Genomic DNA, 23249 nt, shown 5'->3' on the forward strand with positions numbered 1-23249 from the left:
AAAATGAAACAATTTTTTTTCTCATAAAACACCACTTAAAGTGATACTGAGAGAGTATATACTCTACACATGCATGTGTCATTTTATAATTGGTTTAACTATTTATAACAAAATATATTTAATTAAATAAATATAAATCTGATAACAACCCATCTGAGAGGTTGTAGCATTGAGGATGCTTTTAGATCCAATTGTGAACGGAGGAAGCAGGAATATATATCTATTTTATATAATTAAAGGCTAATTGACTATATATATTTTATACCATTTTATTTCTTCTTGTCATCGATTATATATTTATATAATTCTGTATTGGATCAATAACTATTCATATATTATGCTTCTTGAGTTCAAACTTAGCACACCTGACTGATGTGAAAGTAGCCACATGTTCTCGGTGCGCCTACGTCTAACTATGCCAGTGAATTGGGTCTCCTCGATCACTGCTCTGCAATCTCTTACTGGCCCTGCGTGGTATAAGAAATTATGTTGCTTGGTCTGGAAATTAACAATCTACTCTCTCTGGGCCGAGAGGAATTCTAGACTTCACCGAAACACTTACCGCTCTATTGACTCATTAGCTGCCTCCATGGATCGTACTGTGAAGAACAGAATCAACAGCCTCCGCGAAGCAAATCCCTCAGTGGCCTCAACTATGTTTCAGTTCTGGGTCGAGTCTACAACCTAATTGTTGCAACCGTCTTACTCGATCCTCCGGCTCCTAACGCTCCCATCTTTGTTTGATTAAAGTTTTGTAACTTGATGTGTTAGATTTCCTACTGGGCTAAAGCCCATAACACTAAGGCTTGGCTAGCCTGTATTTTTTCTTTCTCATGCTTTAAATAGAAAAAAAGTTGCAAAAAAAAAAAAGATATAAACAAAATGAACGATCTTTTTTTGAAAAACGATATATTCTGATCTAACTTCTAAGTACGGTTACTGAATCATCGATGTATCAGGTAAAAACTGCGTAAGATTCTATCTGTAGGTTTCAAATTGTTATAGTCCTAGCCCCCTAGGTCAACGTAAAATTTATGGCAGATGTGAAAGTAGCCCACCCACATGCAAGATAAACAAAATGAGCGATTCTGAAATAACTTTTAAGCACAATTAGTGCATCCATAATCAATGTACCATGTAGAAAGTGCGTAAGATTCAGTGTTTAGGTTTCAATTTGATACTCCCTCCGTTTCATAATATAAGTAGTTTTGGATAAAAGCACGAAGATTAAGAAAATTATTATGTTTTTAAAAAGTATTTTATAATAAATAGGTTAGATATAATTTAACCAATAAAAAATAAATCTATTTAATTTGATTGGTCACACTGTATTCAATAAATGTAAAAATTACTTAGAAATACGAAAATTACTTACATTTTGAAACAAAAATATTTTTTCTAAAATTACTTGCAATATCAAACGGAGGGAGTAGTATAGTCCTAGCCTCCAAGGTCTTAATATAAAACTTATGGCAGCTGAAATGACGTGCATTACGTTGAAAACTCAGTTTTAGTAACGAAAAACGATAGAATAAAAACCTTCTCCACTAAAACGACTTAAACCAATAAAATGGCATATTAATTTTTAAGTGTTTTATAATCAATAAAATACTAGGCTACTAGCTAGTGTAATACAATGTGCCCAGCTTGATCGAGTTATATATGCTTAAAAGTGGGGAGAATGTGAAGGATAAACCGGCTATCAAGGAGTCAGAATGTGATCGTAAAAGTGTGGCTGGACGAGAAAATAAAGGCATGCTGCATGGTGAAGCAACGTTAATCAAATATCTAATAGATTGATCGAGACTTTCGTTCCAAGTCTTGGTGCCCTCTCGTACACCGTCGACAGAATAATTATAATAATTATTTTCCTTGAATATTCCTTCGTTAGGCTCACATTTTTAGTTCTGGTAAATTAATCATAATTATGGTATTGATATCTCTTTGGTTTTTTGATGCAAATGTACTCTTCATCCCTGGTCAGAGTTTTTTGGAGTGGTTTTGAATTGTTACCTATGTGTTTATCACTTGATAGGCTCAGCATTATCAGTTTCTCTTTTCTACTTAGATCTTTTTATCGTCCAACTTCAGGTGTACTGCCACTGGTTGCTTTGGATATATGAGATTGTTTATATCTTTTTGGAGCTGACATGTACCTTTTGAATGAAGATAGTTATATATTTTAAATATTTCAATACCTTACAATCTGTAGTTAATCAGGCTTGAATCGGTCTTAGATGTTGTTCTTAATTTTTTTTTTGTCGTCTACCCATCTAGGCTAGATCAAGTGGAGAACAAACGAGCCGATTCTCCGAAGAGCATTTCCATCTGTCCGGGTCTGATCTATATAGGAAAAAATATAGCCTCTGGTCATTGCATCATTTGCTAACGCATTTGCCCGGCCATTCCGACTCCGAGGAATATGAGACATGCTCACATCCTCGAAGTCTTCTTGTAACCTCTGGAACACTTCGATCTCTGTTGCGAAGAATAGCCAATCCATCGAGTTTGTACTCATGTCCACTAAGTCCGAGCAGTCCGTCTCAAACCGTACCGAGGTTATCCTTCGGTCTCTCATACATGAGGCTGACCAGAGTAAACCTTTCATCTCAATATGCAAAGCTGAGATGCTCCTGCTACACACCCGTAATCCAAAGTATTTTGAGCCTATCTGATCCTTAAGACTCCACCCTAAGCCTCTGACGCTGCCATTATTGATCCATGATGTATCAATTTGACATGTACGGATTCGGGGTATCCAAGGAGACACTGTCTCAACCTCCGTAGTAGGGGGATCGTCATGATCCTCATTCGCTTCCTCCTAGTCATTAGCTTTCTTCCAACATTCTGCCTCAAGAGACACGTGTTGGAGAGTATCGATTGGAAATATGTCTTTCCTATTAAAATTATCGTTCCTCGCCTTCTAAATGTTCCAACAGATCTACTGGAATGTGTCAAATTGTGATCTCAGATGTGCCACCTCTTTTCTCTTTCAAAACGTGAAGTTCATGTTTTGATATATGGATGTACTCGGGAAGTAATCCGGAAGGGACAGATAGTCCGATAAAGATGTTGTTCTTAATTAAATTTATATATTTTCATATTGTTTTTAATTCCTTATTTTCAGTACAAAATTATGTAAAAAGGGAAAATTAATCATGATGGAAGATAGTTTCCCGCCTTTTTATGAAGACTGATAACTAAAGTAAATTAAATTTGGGAAATCTGTTTTTTTAGAGCAAAAAAATGGTAACTATGTCCCTTTAGACTAATTTATACTACTTTATGTCTTATTAGACTAATTTTTTCCAAAATGGCAGTAATGCCCTTAAAATTGTAATTTTTTTTAAAAAGATATATATTGAGTTCGACAAGGGGGATCGATTGATCCCACTTTACAAGTTATAGTGGATCGATCGATCCCGATCATTATTCAGAACAAAAAAAAAACGCGAAATATATACTGATCGACCTGGTCCATTTCACTCGATCGACGAAGGTCAATTTACACAGATCGACCGATCTGTAAGAATAGATCGATCGATCCCGTGCCGAGGAAAGAATCTCAAATCGATTTTTTTTGGTTTTGTATGATTATATCCGAATTGATTCCCACTTGATTTGAAACCAAGCATGATTTCAACTCTTTAAACTCGATTTCTCTGGGATGAAAGTGAATATTCTCAAATATTTGAATTTCTAAAAATAGGAATTTGAATTTCTAAAAATAGGACACGCCTCTTCAAGAATGTTCCATCGACAACAACCAGTAGCACCCCTTTGAATTTGAATTTCTAAAAATAGGATATTTTTCTCTGGGATGAAAGTGAATATTCTCAAATCGACTTGTCGCTTTTTTTGGTTCCTTTTTCGTTTTTTTTTTAAAAATCGATTTTTTTAAAAAATATAAAAGTGAATATTCTCAAATATTTTGTTTCCAGATTTTTAGGAACTGATTTCTTATCCGTAGAATACAACTAATATGTAGAAATCAGTTTCTACAGTTTTTTAGAATTATAGTAATGTTTAGAATTTGATTTCTACATGTTTTAGATTTATAGTAAATCTGTAGAAGTCGGTTTCTACATGTTTTAGAATTAGATTAATGTGTAGATTTTGATTTCTAAGAATTTTAGAATGGTAGGTTAAGCGCGGAATGTGTATTCTACATATTTGTAGAATATTCCTATTTACGTAGATCACGTATTCTAAACATTGTAGATTCAATGAAAAAAATAGATTTCATTTTCTACTTCGTAGAATGTCATTTTTACTTTTTTTAGAACATAATCTGAAATTTATAATTTTAACTTTTTTATAACTGGAAAATATATCATTAAGTTCATATAGGTATTTTAACAAATGTTACTATTTTTCCAAATTTTTTTTGTTTGTAAAACTATTTATTAAAATTATTTTCATAAATATTAAAGGGTATTATAGAAAAATATGACACAAAATATAGATTAGTCTAAAGGGACATAGTTACTATTTTTTTGCTCTAAAAAAACGGTTTTCCCATTAAATTTTAATTCTCAAAAGGGGTCGAAAATTATATAAAAAAATAAGCTATTTATGTGATTGACAATTTGATATACGTATATATATATATATATATATATATATTATATGCATATCAATTTTTTCTGCAATATTTATTAGTACTTAAATTTGTTAATGTCAAACGAACGTGCCACTTGATATCATGCCATATGGTGTGCTTTGTATAACGTATCATCAAACTACTAGAGTACTAGCTATTACTAGGTATATCAACTAAGTTTTCTGTGATGTAATCCATACCTTTTGTTGTTTTCATTAATTAACAATTTATCAGGAAAGTAAGAATGATAGTTTTGATCAAAATCTAGTTTTTAAATGAAAATTTTCTTTGTATTGTGTGGACAAATCTACGATATATCGAAATAGATCAAACATTTGATTTTAATTGCCCTAAAATATAATGGTTTGATTACAATGGTCATAATAAAATTAAGAAGAAACAAACAAAGTAATATATAAGAGACTCGTGCTAATCTATTTATCGTCAATTGGTTTCAAGTTATAATTAAAAAAAAAAAATTAATATAGTATCAAAGCTAATTCACACATAAATAAAGTTCAATCTTTCGAAATAACTAAGAAAGAACACTGTATAGAAAAGATATAATGGATTTTGTTGAGACTAGTTGGTAGAAAAATCATTTATTTCAAAGGAAAATGTTGACGAAATTATTTGACATCGAAAAATTAGAAAGGACAAAAAGGATCAATCTATTGTTAATTGGTTTTAAGTTGAAAACTTATAAAACTTAAATATATTTTTGTCAAGTGATTACAATAATGTTGTAAGGTGACTGTGCAAGCAGTGCCGTGCGAAGATTTTCCGAGGCCCGAGGCGAATTCAAAAATATATTTTACATGATATATTTTTAATAATAATATATATATATATATATATATAACACTCAAAATTTTTGAATTATTACACAAACGTTTTCTAAATTTTCTTCACCAAAATTTTATAAAATAATATTTTTAAATCATGAACAAAAAGTATGAATTTGTAATATATATACAGCGATACAAATTTTTGATTGAAATGTTGGTAGTTGTCAAAAAGGTAAATCTTAGCATTTAAATTAACTATAATAAACTATATATTGAAAATATTATAATTTTTTTTATCAAATTCTCATAAATATATAAAATAAATCTAACTCATAGCATATATAAAAAAGACCAATGTGGATCAAATATTTACAGTTTTTTAGAGGGAAAATTGCCAAATATGACTCACAACTTGATTTCAAATGCAAAAGTAAACCCAAACTTGAATCAAATGCAAAAGTAACCTAAAAGACTATTGAAATTACAACCAGCCCCTTGTGAACAAACAAAAAAACCAATTTTTTTTTACGTTTCTAACCCCCGTAAGTCGTCTAGTCTAGTTCTACTTAGAAATAATTTAAAAATTTTGTAAAAAATATTTTTATAAGTGAAAAATTGAAATCATTTAATTAACATATGTTTGAAGAGATATAAATTAAGATATAACAAAAGTTAATTGTTTTCAACATAGATGAGTGAAAGTAGTGAGTCATGATATTCTTTGGTTTAGCTTTTGCCAACATATGTTGTAGTATTGTATGTGTTCTTAGGGTTAGATTTTGGAATGAATAAATGTTTTTTTGAAAACTTTAAATTTACCTAAGTGTGTTTATTTCTGTGTATAGTAAACACTACTTAAGTATAACTATGGCTTTATGACGTGGTTAGTTAGTTAATTTAGTCAATTTAGTTTAGGGGTTAAATTTAGGGTCTCGGACGACTTACTAGTAAGTCGTCTGATGTACAGTATTCAACAGACGACTTACTAGTAAGTCGTCCAAACCGGACCGAACCTTTAATTTTACAATGTACTTTTAAACCTAACCGGATTATTTACCAGACATATATAAGGTGTTTTTTTTTAATTCGCTTTTTCGCGAAATTCAGAAAACCCTAACGCCGTTTCTCTCAAAGGCGATTTCGAAGGCGATTTCCGTCGATTCTCTCTAATCCATCGTTCTCACCGCCGGTTATCTCTCCATCATTATCACCGTCGTTCTCACCACCATTCTCACAGCCGCTTTCTCTATTTAAGATCTGAGAGGAAACCCTAGCGCCCATTCTGTTAGAGGCGTCTCGTTGAACTCCGCCGCCGGTAAGTTATATCTCTTACTGTCGAGTGAGTGATTGAGGAAAAGCTGAACATAAAACGTTGTCTTTAAAATGTTCTACTAGAAGTCTTGGAAGATTTATAATTAAGTCGTCTGGAAAGTCTTCCAGTTGGAAGACTTTTCAGACGACTTAATTATAAGTCTTTCAGCTGGAAAACTTGTCAGACGGCTTAATTATAAGTCTTTGATTGTTTTGAGATGGTTGTCTTTGATTGTTTTGCAGGCAAAAAAAATGGATATACCAGAACTCCCCCGTAGGATACATACATTAGGGGAAGAGCCCCCCACAATGAATAACATTTCGTATCATACTTGTTGGACGTTGCATACTGCTTTAAAGAAAGCGCTTCATGATGACGAATATGAAGAGCTGAAGGAGTCGAAGTTGGGAGTTTTCATCAAGTTCCAAGAGCAGGGATTTGATTGGGCTTCAAGGCTGGTTCACTACATGCTTGGTTTCCAGCTGGACATAAAGAAGATGTATGAGCTGTGGAGTCTCGTTGGTCCATAACCTGTGAGGTTTTCACTGTTAGAGTTTGAAAACCTCACTGGTCTAAACTGCGAGTACATCGAGGACCTTGAGAGACCTTACTGTGCTGTTACAAAGGAGTTGACTTCTTTCTGGGGGATGTTGGGAGTTCATGTCGAAGCTAGGCCATCTACTCAGGAGATAATAGCAGCATTTGAGAGATGTGAAGGGTGGTCTCGGGATGATCGTAAGCGGCTCGCGTACCTTGACCGGAATTGGGTGCTAATTATGGTAATCCTCTCCCAAACAATCCGTATCCACCGATACTGGCTTACAAGGGTCGCAAAGGACGCATATTCTTTAAAGAGGCTATCCTCAGTCAGGTATTTACTTCAATCTTGACGACTTCGCAGAAAACTTATAATTAAGTCGTCTGATAAGTCTTCCAACTGGACGACTTAATAGAAGACTTATAAGTCTTCTGGAAAGTCTTCCAGCTGGATGACTTAGTAGAAGACTTATAATTAAGTCGTCTGGGAAGACTATCCAGACTACTTAATTATAAGTCGTCTGGAAAGTCTACTAAGTCGTCCAGCTGGAAGACTTTTCAGACGACTTAATTATAAGTCGTCTGCGAAGTCTTTCTTTCTATCTTTCTTAATCCGTCAAATATCTAAGTTCATATCTTCTATTTACTACAGACGAGGGTGATCAACTTTGTTCAGAAGGACATTGGTGAAATGTTTCCAAAATGGGAGTTTGATGCTGAGGACACGCCCGCGGAGAACATAATTAAACTAATGTTTGTGAAGAGACCGTGGAAGTGGACCATGGATTGCTGGAAAGTCACCAGTACTTGGGTCAATACAAAGCCAGCGGTTGTGAGTCCAGCAAAAAAAAGGTAGTGAAGGAAGACAGTCCAAGACCTCGGAAGAAAGCTCGTAAAGAGGCACCTGCAGAGGCTAGTGAAGAGGCACCTGCAGAGGCGAGTGAAGAGGTTCATACAGTGGCTCGTTCAGAGGTGACTACGACTGTTGGTGGATTGACCAAAGAGGATATTAAAACCATGTTCAAGGACATAGTTGATGCCATGAGGGAAGGGTTTGGGACCTACCTTAAGGAGATCAAGTATCTGTCGAAAAGGTTGGAAGCTGTGGAGAAGAAGGTTGGTATCACCACAAAACGGAAAGGAACATTATCTCAAAACACTACCTCTCCACCTAAACCGACGCTCAAACCCGGGGTTAGTAACGAATCCTCTCCCAACAAGAGATTGACTAGACAAAGTCTTAAGAATAAGAACTAAAGAGTTGCATTTGCTTTGTTTCTTGTATGTCAGAACATGTGTGCTTTGTTTATAGTGTATGGATTTTGTATATGTATTTTGTTTCATGTTTGAAGACACTTATTGGTTATTATTGTTTGAAATGGATCTTTGGTTATTATTGTATAAACCCATCTTGTATATTGCAGAGTGAAATGTTAATGGGACGAACGCGGGAAAGAAGAAATTTCCGGAGGATAAAGGTCCAGTTGTGCCCGCAGATGCTAGTTCCTCGAAAGATAATGCTCCAGAACCGAGCCTTGTTCTATTAGACAAAAATCAACCCACTGTTTCGGATTTACAGAAGGAGGATGCTAGATATCATGAAAAGAGAGATGCTGCTTTGGCACTTTGCTGTGCAAAGAGTGATCGAACAAGGAAACTTACTGCCTCATAGCAATCTCCTTATACGGCAAACAACACGGCCAAAGTGATCATTCCAAACAAAAAGCCTTATCCAGGCTATAATCCTTTTGCACCAATTGACAAGAAGAAGTTGAAGGAGCTCGCTGATTGGTTGAAAACTTGTCTGTAAATGTTTGCTTTTCCCATAATAGCTTGCTTTAATCTACAAAAACGGATTGCTTTTCAACATTTTGTGTTTGTAATCATTATAGAACACCTCTCGATAAAATACCACGTACAAGTAGAACTTGGTGGTATCACATCCTCTGGACCTCCTTAGAGTGGTTGGAGGACTGTGTAAGTCTTCTGCTATGACTTAGATAACTTACTGATAAGTCTTTTTTGTAGACGATTTACCAATAAGTCGTCTGGTAAATCGTCTACGTAGAAGACTTACCAGACGACTTACCAGTAATTCGTCTGATATCTTCTGACTTATACCCTATTTTATATGCAGCATATTGATGCTTGGATTAATGAGCCGAGGAAGAGGTACGACGCTAACTCACAACATTTCAGGAGCGAGAGAATGTGTTTCCTTGATCACCTCTTTGCTCAGCAATGGAGATTCAACTACAAGGATTTTAAGGACTCGGAGCCCGATCAAAACGGTTTAGGAAGAAAACTCCCTGGTGGGACATGGAATTATTATGCAAGCACTATACCATCATTTTGCCAATCGAACAAGGTTTGGAGGACGGATATTGATGATGTCTATGAGCCAGTGAACTACACCGACAGTCATTGGATTGCTATGTGGATATCGATCCCTAAGAGGCACATAGTCGTCTGGGACAGCATTTGTTCCAGTATCTCCTCAGAAGAACTCGATGTGGTAATTGAGCCTTTTCTCTACATGGTCCCTTATCTGCTTGTTGAGTGCGCTTCCTCAGACGAACAACGTGCCCAATACAGCCTGGATCCATTCACATATGAGAGACTGACCAATATACCTCAGGCCCGAGCTGGTGATTGTGGCGTGTATGCTCTAAAGTACATTGAATGTCATGCTCTTGGGATGCCATTTAGTAAAAAAGACTTTGCTAAGCCCAACGGGAAGACTATGAGGGATAAGATGGCGGTGGATATATTTAAAGAGCTCCCTGACGCGCATGAGTTCGAAAACAAGGACAATGATGCCAACCTGGGTGCGTATGAGGTGTGATAAACATGCTACTTTATATTATTTTGTATGATAGATTAGGCTGATGTGTGTATTTGAACTTGATTATTTTGTAACCTATCTTCTGCGCAGAAGACTTACAGTTAAGTCGTCTGGAATGTTGGATGACTTAACTATAAGTAGTTTGGAAAGTCTTCTGTGCAGTGGCCTTTTGTAACCTTTCGGATAATATAAAAGGCAAAACCTTCTTAAATTTGTTTGGTAGTGCAATTTGACAAAGAAGTTGACACATATAAGTTCATAACACAAATTTTTAATACATAGACTAAACACTGGACGACTAACTTGAAGGTCGTCTGGAAGAATAAACATTGGACGACTAACTGGACGACCTTCTGGACGACTTACTTGAAGGTCTTCTGGAAGACTAAACACTGGACGACTAAATTGAAGGTCTTCTGGAAGAAAAAACCCTGGACGACTAACTTTAAGGTCTTCTGGACAACTTACTTGAAGGTCTTCTGGAAGACTAAACACTGGACGACTAACTTGAAGGTCTCCTGGAAGAAAAAACCCTGGACGACTAACTGGACGACCTTCGGGACGACTTACTTGAAGCTCTTCCACGTCATTTCTTACATTGTGGTTTCGTATGGCCAGTTTCCTTGCATTTTGAGCATCTATAAACCATGTGTTGCTTCCGGGGTTTGCGTCTTCTCATCCTGGATAACTCCAACCAAGATTTCCATCTTGATTTCTTCAGTCTTCCCGGACCACGCTTTACATCCGAAGGAAAGCATGTGCGTTCCTCAATTTGTTGTCCAACACAAGGATATATATTCTCTGAGTATCCTGCAAACAGAAAATCTTTTGAGTACACTGGACATACAAGTGTGGAGATATGCAAACCAGCAGATGTTCCAGCAGCTATAACTTAAAGGCAAAGTATTTTCTCCACTGCATAGACACCACAATCACACTTTTCATGTTCCAAATCAACCACACAGTCCATTTTACCACCTTTCACAAAGAATCGCCATCCATCAATTGGTTGTACCGTCATCGTATCCGCTATCTCCGATCAAACAACAAGCAAGTATTCAACACCCCGACTATGTTGAGTTGGGAGACTCAAAGCATCTTCTCTCCTTTTCCAAAGCCACTTTCCTAGGTTCTCCCTTATGAACTCCAACAGGAACTGAATCGGAAATCCTCTAGCTCGCTTCAGAGCGGAATTAATAGATTCATCGATGTTGCTTGTCTTTATGTTGTACATGTCCCCCTGACAATAAACCCTTGACCATAGGCTGACATCGTCATTCTCCAAATACGTTGTCAGGTCTGGGTTTGCACTCTGTATCTCAGCCATGTACCAGTCAAAATCTGAAACCGTATGAGCATAAGCATCACCTTTCACCAAATACAAGAGATGTTTCCCTTTATATTTTTTGACAATATTATCTTGAAGGTGATAATAACATATTCCTCGGATTGCCCAAGGAAACACCTTATCACACACACTTTTAATGGCCGTGTGCCGGTCGGAGACTATCACCAGAGGCTGCTCATCAGATACACAACTAGCCATTTTTGTGAAAAACCATTCCCAAGAAGGTTCATCTTCAGCATCTACAATCCCAAAAGCCAATGGAAATATCTGAATATTTCCATCTTGTGCGGCTGCAACTAACATAACACCTCCATACTTCCCACTTAGGTGAGTCCCATCCACCACAATGACCCTTCTCTGATACTTAAAACCTTTGATAGAAGCTCCAAAAGAGAGAAATAGATACTTAAATCTATTAATAGAATCAAGTTCTATAGCCATGATAGAATCGGGATTTGCTAAGGAGATTTGCTCGAGATATGATGGCAAACACAAATACCCATCTTCTGCTGATCCTCTCACCAATGTTTGTGCATATAAAAGTGCTCTGTATGAAGTGGTGTAATCAAGCTTCATGCCAAACATGTTCTTCATTGCATCAGTGATATGCTGCGGATTCAACCCATCAATGATTCCAACACGATCAATGAAAAGTTTACCAACATACTTCGGAGTACAGTGTCTCCGCTGAGTGATTCGGTCTCCCACTGAGCATGTATGTTTTTCCACATACTTTGTTACCCAAAACGTGTTTGTCCCATGTTTCACACTCGCTCTGATCGTCCATTCACAACCACTTACCGAACATGTTGTCACAAGGAGAGTTTTCTTTGACTTGTATATTCTAAAGGAGAACCTAAGCCTCACTGCTGTCAACCGCAGCTCTGAAAGCAGTGCATCCTTGCTAACAAAAATCTGGTTGACATAGATACTGTTACCATTTGAACTTCGTCCTTCAATCTTTTAGAAATCTTCAAAACACATATCATCATCTTCCTCATCCTCATCTTCAACCTTTCCATAAACACTGTAATCCTCATCATTCTCGTCCGCTTCAGCAACAATAGAGATATCAACATCCTCCTCCCCATCATCCTCCTCCCCATCGTCCTCCTCCCCATCATGATTTTCATCTTCAACCAAATCATCATCATCATCTTCAAAACATTCATCAGCTTCATCATCTTCTTCCCTGAACTCTGAAACCGTTTTCACCTTGCTACGGCTTGATACACAAATCCGTACTCCAAGCGTTTTGGTTATCTCGAGCAAGTTTCGAACTTGTCTATCACTTGTAACATGAATAGGAGGGGTGTCTGGAGCCAGCATCATTTCTGCTGGTAATGAGTAGGTTATCTCCACAGATTCTGTGCTCATGTCCAGGTTATAATCTTCTTGAGCCATTGCAAGAAGTTCAACATGTGTCGAACCTTCACTCAAAAAAATCATTCTCGCTCCTTTGACATTATCAACCACAAAATCCCAACAGCAATCTTTCAACAACCATTCTCCATACACTGCATGTAACTGACGCATCATCTGCAAAAATTCAAAATAAAACACATTAGTAAACATAGAGAAAATGAAAGTTTACTAAACATTGACGCAGACGACATACCAGTAAGTCGTCTCAGTAAGTCGTCCAAACAGGTCATTTTTGGAATTGAATTTTAAATAGGACGACTTATAGCTTTGTTTGTTAAAAAAAAACTCTAGATGACTTACTCTGGGATAAAACAGGTTAGTTTTGCATTTGACCGAATTGTGTCAGATATTTGACTTTTTCTGGATGACTTACCAGTAAGTCGTCTCTGGGTAAACAAAAATTTCAATATTTTATTAAAGCTAGACGACTTATTTGTAAGTCTTCTCAGGTTAGTTTGCAATTCGAAAAAAAAACTTAAATATTTAACTTTATCCAGATGACTTCCTTGAAAGTCGTGCAGGTAGACGACTAACGAGAAAGTCGTCCGAAATAAGTAAGGTTTGACCAGAATCTAGGAAATAAATCTGGATGACTTTGCTTATCCTGGACGACTTTCAAGTAAGTCGGGCGACTTTCAAGTAAGTCGTCTTACTTGTCGACTTCCGTGTAAGTCGTCTGGAAAAAATTAAATATTTAAGTTTTATTTTCCAATTGCAAAAGTAATCTGAGACGACTTACAGATAAGTCATCTAGTTTTAATAAAATATTGAAAATTTTGTTTTTCCGGAGACGACTTATTGGTAAGTCGTCCAGGAAAAATCAAATATCTGACACAATTCGGTCAAATGCAAAACTAACCCGTTTATCCTAGACGACTTACCAGTAACCCGTCTAGGGTATTCTTTAGATTTTTTTTTAACAAACAAAGATGACGACTTACAAGTAAGCCGTCCGTTTGACCAAAAGACTTACCCGTAAGTCTTCTACAGCCAGACTACTTACAGGTAAGTCTTCTACGCGAACAGATCTGGAAAAAATTTCAATTTCATACCTTAAACTAGTGAGATGACTTCCTTAGCACACATAGTCTTCTCCAACCACCCAGAACCTCAAACGAAAGTAACCCACCAAGAATAGTATGCTTGAATGGCTCTATCAACCATAAAATTTTTTGAATCAAAAGCTTGAGTTTTTTGGATGAATATGGAGGCAAAGTGAAAGATATGTTGTTTTTAGTTCATAACATGTGAGAAAGAGAGTGTAAATCGATTTTAGGTGCATTAAGAGCTTCAAATTGGTTGTTCATTGTGGTTGGAGTATTGATGGCAATGACAATATTGTAAATACTTGATGATGAGGTTGAAAGAGTAAAAAAGTCATTTTCGAAAAAAAAATTAATGGCATTTTCGTAAATAATGTGAACATGTGGAGTGAATAGAGAAAAAAAAATAAAAAAAAAGGAGATGGTAGTTTACTGTTTGACTTTGAGTTTTGAGTCAAATTTGTAAAAAAACTTTTTTTAGAAGTAGAATCTTTATAGTTTTATTTAAAATATAGCAAAAATGATCACAAACCTAGTTACTTTAAACAAAACTCCAATTCAAATTCAAATAAAAATAAAAGTAAAATTCTAACTAAGAGAATATGTTAATTACGATGTAAAAGTATTTTTTGTAATTAGGGGCTTTAAAATTTCTACAAAATTTGGAGGCTAGCGTCGGCTCTGACTACAAGATATGATCGCTTAAAAGAGCTCATGGACTTCTGGTCAATGCTTCTAGCAACGGCGACGTCTGGACCGTTGTGATGAATTCAAATCATATTGCTCCAACATTTTTCTATGAAATTGGTTGATACACTTATCAAGCTAGTACACAAATGTTTTAGATTTTCGTATTTGGTTCTATTAAACATATATACGTATTTATTTATAAATAAGAGAAAACGAACATATTTGTTTGATTCAGTTATCATATAACTTAGCGAAGGTAAATTGAGTGAGTACATCTCAAGAAAGTAAAGGCCTGAGTCCATTTGTAGGGTGCGTATTCAATTATTGTTTTGATTGTTTTTTTTTTTGAATTTCAACATTGTCAAATTAAAAAAATTATTTAGAATTAGCTTATACTTGTATAATTTAGTTTGTTAGGGTTCTTTTAGAATTAGTTATTTTAGGTTTTAGAAAATAAATCTCATTTGCTATTAAAATATGTTTGGGTTGCTTTTGTTGGGGTTTTGTTTAAAATAGTATAATTAAACTAAATAATTAACTGATTTTTATAAATTTAGGTTCTATATGTTAAATAAAATATGGGTCATTTAGCTCAGTTTTACAAAATTCATATCCATTTGATTCAAGATTAAATAATTTCATAATTTGTATTCTATGCAAGCTATCTTTTTTATTTGGTTCGGGTTTAGGCTTGAGAATTTTGGTTGGGGTTCCGGATTACAACCATCAACACAAGACAACAAATATACCCACCGGTTAGGCTCGGTTTGACTTTTGATTAAACGACACCGTAACGGTTTCTTTGCAGTCAAAATCACAGATCGTCTCCTCGGAGAAGAATCACAAAAGGCCATGGAGTTCGAGTTCCGGCGTCGCGACTATGGAGCTGACCATGAATCTCATCTCCTTCCTCGCTCACGAACTCAAAAGCACCCTCTTTCCTCTCCAATTGCTTCTCGTCAACACCAGGTCTGCGTATACTCGTATCTATCTACCTTGTGAAAAGCTAATAGCTTTTGTTGAGTATATACTTAATTGTTCTAAGTTTGTATTTCTATCTATTCTCTTATGCCTTGAGATTGATTCTTTAAAGCGGATTGATTGCATTACAATTACAAGACTTGAAAAAAATTGGATCTTTTTTTATAAATTGTAGATGAAAACTGTCAGAGATAACGATCCTCCTGACTTCTTTGATCCATTGAGGGGATTGGATGTGAATGCTTCAGCAGAAGACAAGGTTGAAGAAGAAGAAGAAGCAGATACTTCTCTATCCACTGAAGCGGTGACTCAGGAGCTGACAAAGGAGTGGAAGTCTCTTAAACGTATCTTGATCCAGCGCTTCCCTGTCTCCAAAGTCATTTCTTTTTCTCCAGTTACGCTTCTCTGCATAAACTCTATAGTGTTATCTTTCTTTCTTCTTTTATTAGTACTGATCATACATCTTCTACAGATATCTAATGTAATAACGAAAGGTTTCAAAGGTATGTATGTCTTTTTTTCTTCCTGTAGCATCTCAAGCATATCATAACAGCTCTTGGTCTGATTTATTCAGTTGACACCCCTTCCGCTCAATCACATTTGGAGGAAACAGGCAGCGAAAAGACTTCTCTGGAAGAAACTGCTAAAGTGATAGACCAACAGGAATATCTAGCCAAAGTACGCGAGCTAATAGATGGAATAACCAAAGCTTGGGAGGCTGAAGATCGAGTAACATCGTTAAAGTTATCAATTAAGGTTAATTTGCTAACTTATCAAATCTGTTTTGGTACAAAAAGCTGTAAAATTCTAAAAATGGCAAATTCTATGTTTTGTTCTGCAGGTCACAAAACTTCTGATGGACACAACAGTTTTACAGTTTTATCCTACAGTCTTTGTTGTAGTCACTGACATGCTTGATATGGTTGGGGATATGGTGTGGGAACGGATCAAGGAGAAAGCAGAACATGATGTTGATGGAACAATGATCTGCACCTTACCGAGTATGCATCTCTATTCTAATCCTATAGTTCTGTCACTAAAAAGACCTCTAGTCATGAGCGTAGTGTTATCAAGATTAGAATTACGTGATCTGGGAGTCTGTTCATGATCACAATCAGACTCATAAGTTTATAGCACAACATGGAGTCTTCTAGTTGCAGATTATAATTTTTTTTTCTTGAACCTGTGCTAAAGACAGATGATTTTCAAGCAAGTGATATCTGCCTCGAAGCAAGAGAGACTTGCTATAACTGGTTCTGCAAAGTTGGTTCAGTTCGAGAACTTCTTCCCCGCATGTAAAGCCTCTATCGTTAATAATTCTTCTTACTCATCTTACCTTTTTTTCTTATTTGTTGGCTTTGTTGTCTGTCCCCATAGTTACTTGGAGCTGGCAATTTTACCTTGCTGGCGTTTCCTCATTAATCAACCCAGAGAAGTTCTGGATCGTTTAGTCATGATGGTGAGAGGTCTTGCAGATCCACTGGCATCTTTGTATTGTCGTCTTTATATGGTGCATCGTATGCGGAAGTTGGGTTTCTGCCGTTCAGGTACCCTTATTCTATGTTCTTTCTTTCACATAAATAGTGGATAGACGAATAGTGGACGAGTCATAATGGTTTGTAATATGCTTAACAAGCTTGGCTTTCTTAATCGAAATGAATACATAATTGTAGCCTAGCCACACTTACTTGCTAGTTATGGGAACGAATCCAGATCTTACAAGTCATGAGTTTCCTTGTCATGAGTGAAGGTGTGAAGAGACTAAGGGAAAGCTGTTTAAATTGATTATAGCACAGGGAGATTTCTCGTTCTATCCTTTTGCGTTTAGCATGCTGATGCATAATCTTAGCCACCTCCTGTTCCTGTTTGAGAATTTTAAATGTAGCCTTTTACATGCCAACGTTTAGAGTTCTGTAAGCTGTTTTTTCCTCTTTGAGGAAGACACATAATGTTATATGTTTGACCATGGTATAACAGGATATCTAATCAAATGCGTCAAGGATATTGAAGACGTATTGGCACCTATTTTAGTGGGCAAGGACGGGTGTTCCTGTATTACAGACGACAAAAAGTTGCTTTTTAATTTGATGGAACCAGCCATTGAGTATATAATGAAGTGCTTATTGCTCACTGGACGTCAGGTTAGTAACCGTTCTTGACCAGTTAGTGGCTGAAAGTATTTCGCTCGTATTTTCTTGTTGTTGAGTAGAATCCCATTTCCAACAAGGAATATAACACTTTCATGTGTTTTGAATTTTCTAGAAATATGGCAGATTCTTATTTCTTGCCTTGATTTATGATGAATTGATTGTTCTCCTAACAGTTTGCTTAATGTAAAGGAGAACAATGTGTTGGGCATACTTGAGGAGCTTGGATTTGGAAGGAATAAATCTCAGCCGTCCGACAACTCTTCACACGTGTCCATTTTACTTCATCACCTACTCAAGGCACTTCCATCCGAAATAGTTAGTTCACAAGCTATGGAGATCCTGCATATGATTAAATGCAGCAATGATTGTTCTTTCAGTCAGGTTGTTTCCTCATTTCAGATTGAATAAGCTATACTATCCACTGGGTCTAACCCTTCCTTTTATGTCGTCCTCGATCAGGTTTTGAATTACAGGTTACTTGGAAATAGGTTGTGTGAAGGGAGATCTCAAGAAGGTTTTCTGAGTTCACTCGTCAATGAAATTATGCAGGTTTTAGTGTTTCCTTTTTCTTTCAACAAAACTAAAAACTAAGAATTCATATTCATAGATAAATTTCAAACTTTATGTACCTGCGCTGTTCGTACTTTACGTATGTGTAATCATATACCAAAAGATGCATCTAAGTTCCTCCTCAATAATTATTTTCATAATTAATTAATTATATGTTAACAAAAACTGTGGTAAAGAGAAGGGTGGCGTGGCTTTGCAACATGCTGACATTTACGTCTAAATATTGCAACAGGCTGCTTCTCAGTATCAGACGCTGTATGACTACTTGAGAATTATGGACGCATATGTGGATCTGTTGTTGCAGAACAAGATGGTGAGTCTGAAGTGATAGTTTTTGTACATGAGAATCTCTTATCTCGTTCCTGTTAATCACCAGTTTCAACGGTATCAGGAAAATCATTTGGATGCGCTCTTGGATGCGCTCTTGGATGATATTGTAACTCTAGCTCGTGACAAGTTTCTTTCTGAAGAAGAACAAGCAAGTTTGCAATCCATAATTTTGAAGCTGCTGTCTCATTTCGAGGACTTGCAAAAAGTACTTTCTCTGGTAATACTTTCTTCCCTCTTTCCTTTATATACTTTCAGGCTTTAAGGAAACAGTACCCAACATTCAAATAAAGCCATTGTCTAGTCCCTTGGATGATCTCATTATCAAGTCTTGTTTAACGACTTCTTTGCTTACTTTCTAGAATCATTTCATCGAGATCTTGGATCTTATGTCTGGGACTTCAAAAAAAAGTGTTAACATGCATCTCCTGAGCATGGGTACTAGGTAAAGCGTTCTCCTTTTTCCATCGTTTTTAACGTAAAAGGAAATTCTCACAACTGGATGGGTGACATAGTCCATTGTAAACCGTTGTCAAGTTGATGACCGTTACCTTGCATCTTTAAATATTGGAGATCCTAGTTTGAGGGATCTGTAATTATGATTCTTTTGCTAATGTATTGATTTTCCTTTTCTTTCATGGTTAAAGTATACTCATTTCTTTCTCCTTGGATTAGGAATGGCTGCATATGTGATTCAACAACCGTGCAATTGCTTTTTGAAGTTTCTCAGGGTCTTTATGATGCTACAGATTTCGTTAACATAAAGGATGATGATAATCGACAGACATCACATTTAATTTCTCGCTTTGTTGAGATGGTACCTAAGTTACACTTACCATTGAGTACTTTCTCGTTTGTGTTAAGCTTGTTGATTCTGACTTAACTTTTGATGCTTAGGTTGATTATGGGGCAGAAAGGGAACGCCAGTTGTTGTTTTTGGCGGAGTGTCGTGGCGCCTTTAGTGGGATTCATGAACTTAAGGTCAGCAATCAATTATTTTGTATCAGTTTCAGTTATGAATACTGCTATACCTGTGGAGGACCCTGTCTAGTTCTTTTACTTCTTGAAAGAGTTTCGTTATGAAGTAATTAGTTAATTACGGTGCATACCTATTATATAGTCCTTTCTTGCGTGGTGAAGTCTCATTTGCAACATTTTATTTATCTGGTGGGCAAATCACGAAGTTTTAAGGTAGGCATACAGGAATTTGCAACATAATATGAATTAGGTGAACGCTCTGGAAACTACTACAATATCTGATTAGAAAATGGTACATTATGAGAAGTGAGCACTCATAATGGGAAAAGGACTCATGGATCATATACACAGTAACTATAGAAAGGGAACAAGGGCTAGAAGTGCTTCATATGTGCTTTATTTTTGCTATGGGTGCTGTATTCCTCATTTATTTGCACTAGCGCTTGACACAAATAAAATCTATAAAAATGTTTGATTGGCTCAATGTTGTAATAATTTATACTGTGTTATGGTCACTGGCTGCAGGAGACACTTGTCCGTTCAAGCAACACCTTGGCAGTAAAAGCAGGAAAGAAGCATATCAACTTTGTAAAGTCTTGCCTAGCATTCAGCGAAGTTACCATTCCATCTGTTACAGTTCCTACAAAACAGATAAATCTTTATCTCGAAACTGCTGAGGTGTGTCTTTTTTTCTTATTTGTAGTATTTTGCACTCAAAAGTCAAAGTATGGACTTACGTACTGAAACATGATTTAAAGGTTGCGCTTTTAGGTGGTTTGATTTCTCATACCGATGGACTGGTCATGTCAGCTGTTGAGTGTCTAGAGGATGTAGCGCCAACAGATGGTGAGTTTATTTGTCTAAACATGTTTAATTTATCTACTTGACACTAGATGAACAAGTGAGAAGTAATAAAACTAGTCTGTTAATTGTAGCCACCCTAAAACCACTGACCTGCTTTAATTTTTGTAGCTAATAGACGATTCTAAGGGCCGGTGGTAGGCTTAGAGGATTATCTTTGTTCTTCGTCACTCTAGGCTTCTTTGTTTTGTTTTGTTTTTCCCATTTTCATATGGTTTTTCCCATTTTCATATGTTCATTAGGGTCTTTTTATTTTATTTTTTGTAGATAGATGTAGAGGCCTTATCGTTCTGTAAATTGATTTGCGTCTGGTTTTTCGATGGTATAACATCTTGTACGTTTTTCTCAATCAGGTTTAAAGTCAATTGATGCGGATAGTATGGCGTCGGTGGTATGCAATTTGTGCAGCCTCTTGGTAATGGTTCCAGGTAAACTGAGGAAGCTCTTGGATTGCTTTTGCTATATGATTTTTACCGCTTTGGTCTGTCCTTAATATCACAGCTTCATAACTGAGATTTTTTTTTTTGTATATTCAATTGGAAAGGTAATCCTGAGAAAGGCGTGTTGGAGATCCTTAAGAGCATATTTTCTGCTACTTGCTCTAGTTCATGGTATGTTTCTCATGAGGACTGTACTGACCTTGACAAAATGGACATACTTTCGCTTCTTTGCCTCTGTTTTTAGTGTCTTTTTTTTTTTCTTTATTACGTTTTACCTCCCCTTCTGGCTTTTTGGTTGTGATATTTCGTGATGTTGTAGGGCAATGTCGAGATTGAAGGTGAAGATACTTTGTGCTATCATTTCACTCTTGTCGACACTTGCCCAGGATAATCTGCCTTACCGTTCTGCCAATCCAGAGGTATGTATTATATATGGCTCTCGTCATCTTATTACATGTAAAACATTTGTTGAAATGTTGAAATGCTTTGGTGAGGGCAGCTGTGTTTCAGATGGCTGAATCTAAATCTAAACTTGTGTTAAAGAAAGAGTTTGAGATGTATTTTTTTTGTGTGTGCAGATAATTGGAAACGATTTACTGTTCTTTGGTGATTCGTCATACAAGAATGAACTTGTCTCTTGGAGTCAGCTAGTTGTAGGTGAACTTGTAGACGCTATTGAACAAGAATCTTCACAGGTCGGAATCTACTCTCACTATTCCAATTTTGTTTTGTTCTCTTAATCAACTTGAGTTTACATGATATTATTTGCAGACTGCTCGCGGGAACATTGCGCTTGAAGCTTGCAATTGCATATCATCAGCACTAGTTGTACTGTTCTTCTCCTAAGTTTTTTCATTTCCTTTTCTCATTCCTGAATAAACTAAAACTATTCGTTTTAACTGGGTTGGTGACATACCTCTTTGATGATGTGCAGATGAATGAGAAAGTCTCACAACTTTGCTCGAGACTGCTCGAAACAGCAAAAGGTTGTTTGGGTGCCACGGACAGGTACCTTGAAGCCACTAAGCAATCACTCCATTTATGATGATTCCTCATTTGCCTACCAAGTGAATATTGTTTAATTATGTGCGTGTGTGACATTGTCGAATAACATTTTTGAAGCTTGTTACATCTGAGAGGGTTAACGTTTTAACCGCGCGTCAATTGTGTTTCATATTCAATCACATTTTAATCTTGTGAATCACGTCTTAAACCAAAAGTTTGGTAATATCTTTTTTTGTCAAACTCTGCGTACTTCACGTATGTTATTGCTACGTACAAATTTGATTATTTATGCGTATTGTAAAGGCCTATTTGTTTCTCTATCCGGATGAACCATTTGGACGATAGATGAAACTTTTGTTTGTTTAGACACTAAAAGTGCAACTCATCCAGATGAATCATCCGAATGACTTTCAGAAATTTAGGTTTAATTTTAAAGTCCATCCAGCTAAACCAATTTAGATCATTTGAATGGAGATGGTTTATTCAAAATGGTATAATGTCTATTATGCCTTAATGTAATTCACAAATTACAAACCTAAACATAGGCTTCGAATGTTTATAACCGCTCTGCTCCGCACCGCAGTTAACAATAACAAAAATCTTTACATATATCATATATCTATACGTTTTTATAACTGTTAAAACCGCACCGCAGTTGAACCGTTTGTCCCGCACCGCTCAAACCGCAGTCACCATTCGGAGCCATAATATCATTTTGTCACACACGAAAACTGACAAAACCACAAAAACGCGTTTTTCCGCGAATACCTAAAAACCAATTTTTTCACGTCAAAACCCCAAAACGCATTTTCCCGCCAAAATTGGAAAAACGTGTTTTACGCCAAAATTGCAAAAAGGTGTTTTCCCGCCATAACCTGTTTTCCCGCCATAACGTGATTTCCCGCAAAAATTGCAAAAACGCGTTTTCACGTGGAAACTCCAAAAACGTATTTCCCGCAAAAATCGCAAAACGCATTTTCTCGTCAAAATTGCAAAATATCGTTTTCCGGCCAAAATCGAAAAATTTTGTTTTCCCGCCAAAACTGCAAAAACGCGTTTTTTCGTCAAAATCAGAAAATCTCGTTTTCCGGCCAAAATCAAAAAATTCCGTTTTCCCGTCAAAACCGAAAATCTCGTTTTCCCGCCAAAACCGCAAAAACGCTTTTTCCCGCCTTAATCGCAAAATCTCGTTTTCTGGCCAAAATCGAAAAGTGAGTTTTCCCGCTAAAACCAAAAAATCTTGTTTCCCCCCCTAAAACCGCAAAAAAAACTCGTTAATTTTGAAATAATTATAATGTAAATATATTAGATTAAATAATTAAATATAATATAGTTAAAATTAATAT

The 23249-nt window shown here is 36.2% G+C and overlaps 1 protein-coding gene across 1 annotated transcript; it reads left to right on the forward strand.

The window, feature by feature from the left end:
- The first annotated feature begins 15381 nt into the window (after positions 1–15381).
- Positions 15382–22143, forward strand: LOC125588701 (VPS35 endosomal protein sorting factor-like). The gene is made up of 23 exons (XM_048760404.1): positions 15382–15560; positions 15748–15966; positions 16045–16075; positions 16147–16328; positions 16414–16573; positions 16771–16867; positions 16950–17119; positions 17550–17713; positions 17912–18103; positions 18182–18271; positions 18525–18605; positions 18684–18839; positions 18982–19064; positions 19295–19436; positions 19517–19600; positions 20123–20275; positions 20356–20443; positions 20812–20886; positions 21003–21069; positions 21218–21317; positions 21477–21593; positions 21670–21726; positions 21833–22143. The coding sequence occupies exons 1-23, from the start codon at positions 15444–15446 to the stop codon at positions 21941–21943; spliced, it is 2736 nt and encodes a 911-aa protein (XP_048616361.1). The 5' UTR covers positions 15382–15443; the 3' UTR covers positions 21944–22143.
- The last annotated feature ends 1106 nt before the right edge of the window (positions 22144–23249 follow it).

The sequence above is a fragment of the Brassica napus genome, chromosome C6 (assembly GCF_020379485.1).
Source record: "Brassica napus cultivar Da-Ae chromosome C6, Da-Ae, whole genome shotgun sequence".
NCBI lineage: Eukaryota > Viridiplantae > Streptophyta > Magnoliopsida > Brassicales > Brassicaceae > Brassica > Brassica napus.